This window comes from Corvus brachyrhynchos, unplaced genomic scaffold (genome assembly GCF_000691975.1).
Source record: "Corvus brachyrhynchos isolate BGI_N302 unplaced genomic scaffold, ASM69197v1 scaffold255, whole genome shotgun sequence".
Classification (NCBI taxonomy): domain Eukaryota; kingdom Metazoa; phylum Chordata; class Aves; order Passeriformes; family Corvidae; genus Corvus; species Corvus brachyrhynchos.
Genome location: NW_008238358.1, coordinates 5,388,314 through 5,392,354, shown reverse-complemented (window position 1 = coordinate 5,392,354; position 4,041 = coordinate 5,388,314). Strand labels below are relative to the sequence as shown.

The following is a 4,041-nucleotide window of genomic DNA, read 5'->3' as shown; positions in this document are numbered from 1 at the left end:
CCAATCTGAGGCTGGCATGGAGGAAGTGCTGCCCACAGCAAGCTGCTGGTGGGGGATAACAGCAAGTCCTCCCTGTGACTCTCGCTTCAGACTCGCACCATGGGCGAGTACCACCAGCGGGGTAACTGCCTGTCTGACCTGGGCACCAGCTTAGGAGTAAGGCAACAATGGCCTCCATCCAGGAGATGAACAAATCCAAATAGCCAGGATCGTGGACATCAGAGTGAGCATCAGGAGTCTCCCAGCCTGAAACTGTGCTAACAGGCAGTACTTATGGGCAGTTAAACACAGAGGATATCCAGTATCAGGGATTTCTAATGTTGCCTTTTCCACCTTCAATTCCACAGACCTTCCTGTGACAGTAACATTAAAGGAGCAGGCTAAGCACACCAGTCACTGAGAAGAAATCATCACCTAGACTCCTTGCAGCCACAATCTAAGTGGAACAAGAGCTCCTCTCTGCAACGGGACTTGCTCAGGTTGTGCAGGTGGTGAGAGAAGGAAACCACTCACTGTGTGGGGTAGCTCCATGGATAGCTCTCCCCACAGGCTGCCCAGCATGACTTGGCAGTGCTGTGCCGAAGAGCCTTGTAAGAAGAGCTTCACACGTGAAAATGGCAGGGAGCAGCCCTGTTCCAGTGGGGCCTTCCCAGTGCCTGTGCATGGCACTGCACTCCCAAGAAGCAAGGGCACTGGAAAACAGGTGGGCCCTGTTTCCAGAGAGCCTGTGGCAGAACAAGCAGGCACATGATGTCCTCAGACTGTAGCTGCTTCACCGTTCCAGGGCAGGAAAGCAAATGGAAGGGGTGCTTGGGGGTGTTTTTTTATGTCTCCCCTCTTAAAGGTAGTGAGAAGGAACAGAACAGTCGAGCCTCATTGCAAGCATTTTTGGCAGATTGCACCCTTGTCTCCCCCTCTCTGTTGAATCCTGGGTCACAGAAGTCAACAAGAACTTTGCTGCTGACTCCAACTTAAGCTAGGATTTCCCCTGGTATCCTAACTGACTTTTCATCAACTCCTTTTAAAAAGCTGAGCTGAGATTGCCAAAGATTCTGCCTTGGCCTTGTCCCGCCATGAGATTATATTAAAACACTTGGATGCCAATGAGAAAAGCTGTCTGTTGCAAACAGGCACTGTTTGCTTCCCCTGCCAAGAGGCTGAGCAAGGGTGGGCAGGAGACATCTTTCAATTTTTAAGTTATGATCACAGCATCACGTCTAATTGAAGCTCTATGCTTTATTAATCCAATTAAAATCCTTTCACATTGCTCCCTTCTGGTGTGGCTTGGTAGGTATTTAGTGTACTGCTTGAATTTTCTGAAAAGCTTTTAAGATCACAAAATATTTGTTCTTTTAAGGGACAGTTTAAAAACAATTATCTCAGTACAACTCACGCAGCTGCAAATCAATTCTACCTCCTTGTCAGTCACCCCACAACTTAATGACATTTCTTGTAATGATTTTTCACATTCCAAGCCATGCTTACTTTCCTTTCACATATTTTGAAATACATGTAGCACTAGGGTAAACGGGAGCATGAAAAAAGATTAGTGATAGAAAAAACACAAACTTCTCAGTTCAAATTATCTGTTGCCTGAAATTACAAATATCTGAGCTGCTGCTAATGCACTCCAAAGGTTTCCTTTAAATGATTTGGTGTGTTCATAAAACCTCACCAGTAGGACAGGCTGCTCCCAGAACACACACTGATGTATATACAAAGCCCCAGTCCCACACACTCAGGAAGGAGACAACCCCCATTCAAGGCCATGGCTGGAACACCTTTACCTGTGGAGATGAGGAGGAGGAGTATGCAAGGGACCTTCATCATCCCAGCTCCCTCTTGCTGCAGTCATACAGATGGAGGCACACACAAAGCACCTCCGAGGTCCCTTCAGAGGGGGCTGTGCTGCCTCCGCCAGGGTGCTGCCAAAATATACCCACCAGGGTATTGATTTACAGCACCTGTTCTGGGAATGACAGCTGAGCACCATTGCACCACCGGGCTGGAAATGGGAGCACAGTGTGTTTCACCCATCAAATATCTTCTGCCGTTTACAGAAGGTAATTTTTTTTCTGAGTGTCAATGTGATCTGTGGCTTACTAAACAAATAAACACACAAATAAAATTAAGAAAGAATTACCTGTAAGTAACTGAACATCTTGGTGAGAACTCAGAACCTCTTTTTGAACAGAGAAACTTGCCAGGTTTAGGGTTTTGTTTCTCTGAGACAAAACAGATCACAGTCATTTATTTCTGAAACACCCTCACCAGCGTACAGACCTCATGCTGGGAGGGGGCTGCTCCCTTGGCTTCACAGAGGGATGGGAAATCTTTGAATAAGTGAACAAATATTCTCGAGACCAATCCATCTCCTTGAATCTACCAGTCCCCACCTTGAAAGCTATTAACTAAGTAAGAGGAGAACCCACCCCCCTGGCTGCCACCACCTCTGTCCTTACTGAACTGAGAAAGTCAAGTGGTAGAAACATGACTGGTTTGTTTCTATAGCAGGGCAGATCCAGGGGATTTCTGTAGGGTATGCAAGTGCTTGCTCTTTATTACCATAAATCACCTGGAAAGAAGTGAAAAGTGATGTGTTTAGTAATAACAGTCATTTAGGCTATCAAAGAAAACAAGAAACTATAGATAATTTTTTATATATCTATGTATATATATATATACACACATATATATACACAATTACCTACTCTGAAACTCAACGATATCACTCAGGAACAAAACCTTGATATAGTCCTGTGAAGTGCTCATCAGTTTCTAGGAAAGGAAATAAAGCAAAAAGGAAAGATGTCACTATAAATCCATGAATGTTCTTTGCAGTTCAGGTCATCTGGTTTCAAAAGACTCGGAAAAGGCCCAGGAGAAAGTGACAACAACATCCACAGTACAAACTGGCTTCTCTACCTGGAACACATAGAGAGTATGAACCATCAGTCTGAAAGAAAAGCAAGTGAGAGAGAGCTTTGGTAGGGTCTGTAAAATCCTAAATGGTCTACAGAAAGCATATTTGGATTCACTTTCTGTCCCCATGCAAAAAAATAGAGGGCATTGAGGGTAGAGCTGTCAGGCTTAACCAAGACACCTCTTCACAGAGCGCGTCTGCAGTGGAGTTCGGTGCCACAGCAGTGTCTGCTTGCAGAGGTTTATCTGTATTCAGAAAAAACACCTTGCTAAATAATTTCATACTATTGAATGTACACATGCACCCTCCCCCTAAGAAGTCTGTCACAGAAGTCCCAGAGTCACAAGTCTCAGGACTGGGGTCGTGTCCCGGGGATTGTCTAATAGTAGTGGTGTTCTTGCATTTTTCTAAGGCAACTGCCATGTGGAGATAGGACATGGCACTGAGTGACCTGCCACTACCATTCTTACACAGTGTTCCAAATTCCCTTTTCCAGAAAACATTCCCGACAAAAACCTTTCTTAGCTTTGCCTCTGGGTGACACCAGATGTATTTTCTATTTCTGCTGGATAGCCTTTGCGCTGTCTGCCAGCTGGCTTGGTGTTTCATGCTGGATGCCTTTATTATTATTTTAATTATTTTTTTATATCACTCTCCCTCACCCACCCCCCTCCAGTAAGCATTTCACTCTGCATTTACATTTATCCTGCAGTACAAACTCTCCATCTACATAACTCTGGCCTTGTTCCTGGCCTATTCGTGGCCGGCAGCTCCCATTGTTGAGGGGATCTTGTTTCAAACCCGCGTCTGACTGCTTCCACCCTTTATCCCAGGCCAGGCAGCTGCCCTGACCCTCCCTCACCCACCCCCCTCCAGTAAGCATTTCACTCTGCATTTACATTTATCCTGCAGTACAAACTCTCCATCTACATAACTCTGGCCTTGTTCCTGGCCTATTCGTGGCCGGCAGCTCCCATTGTTGAGGGGATCTTGTTTCAAACCCGCGTCTGACTGCTTCCACCCTTTATCCCAGGCCAGGCAGCTGCCCTGACCAGCGGAGATACAATTGCATGGAGGCATCGTGGGAATGCTGACCACAGCCCTCCAGATCCTCCTCG

General features: G+C 46.0%; 1 protein-coding gene across 1 annotated transcript in view; it reads right to left on the bottom strand.

The window, feature by feature from the left end:
* CHRNA1 (cholinergic receptor nicotinic alpha 1 subunit) overlaps positions 1 to 2,639 on the bottom strand; it is an 11,977-nt gene extending 9,338 nt beyond the window's left edge. The window contains exon 1 of the mRNA XM_008634744.2: positions 1,788 to 2,639. Within this exon, the coding sequence (XP_008632966.1) occupies positions 1,788 to 1,830 (43 nt within the window). The 5' untranslated portion in view covers positions 1,831 to 2,639. The remainder of the gene's footprint in view (positions 1 to 1,787) is intronic.
* Positions 2,640 to 4,041: the final 1,402 nt, after the last annotated feature.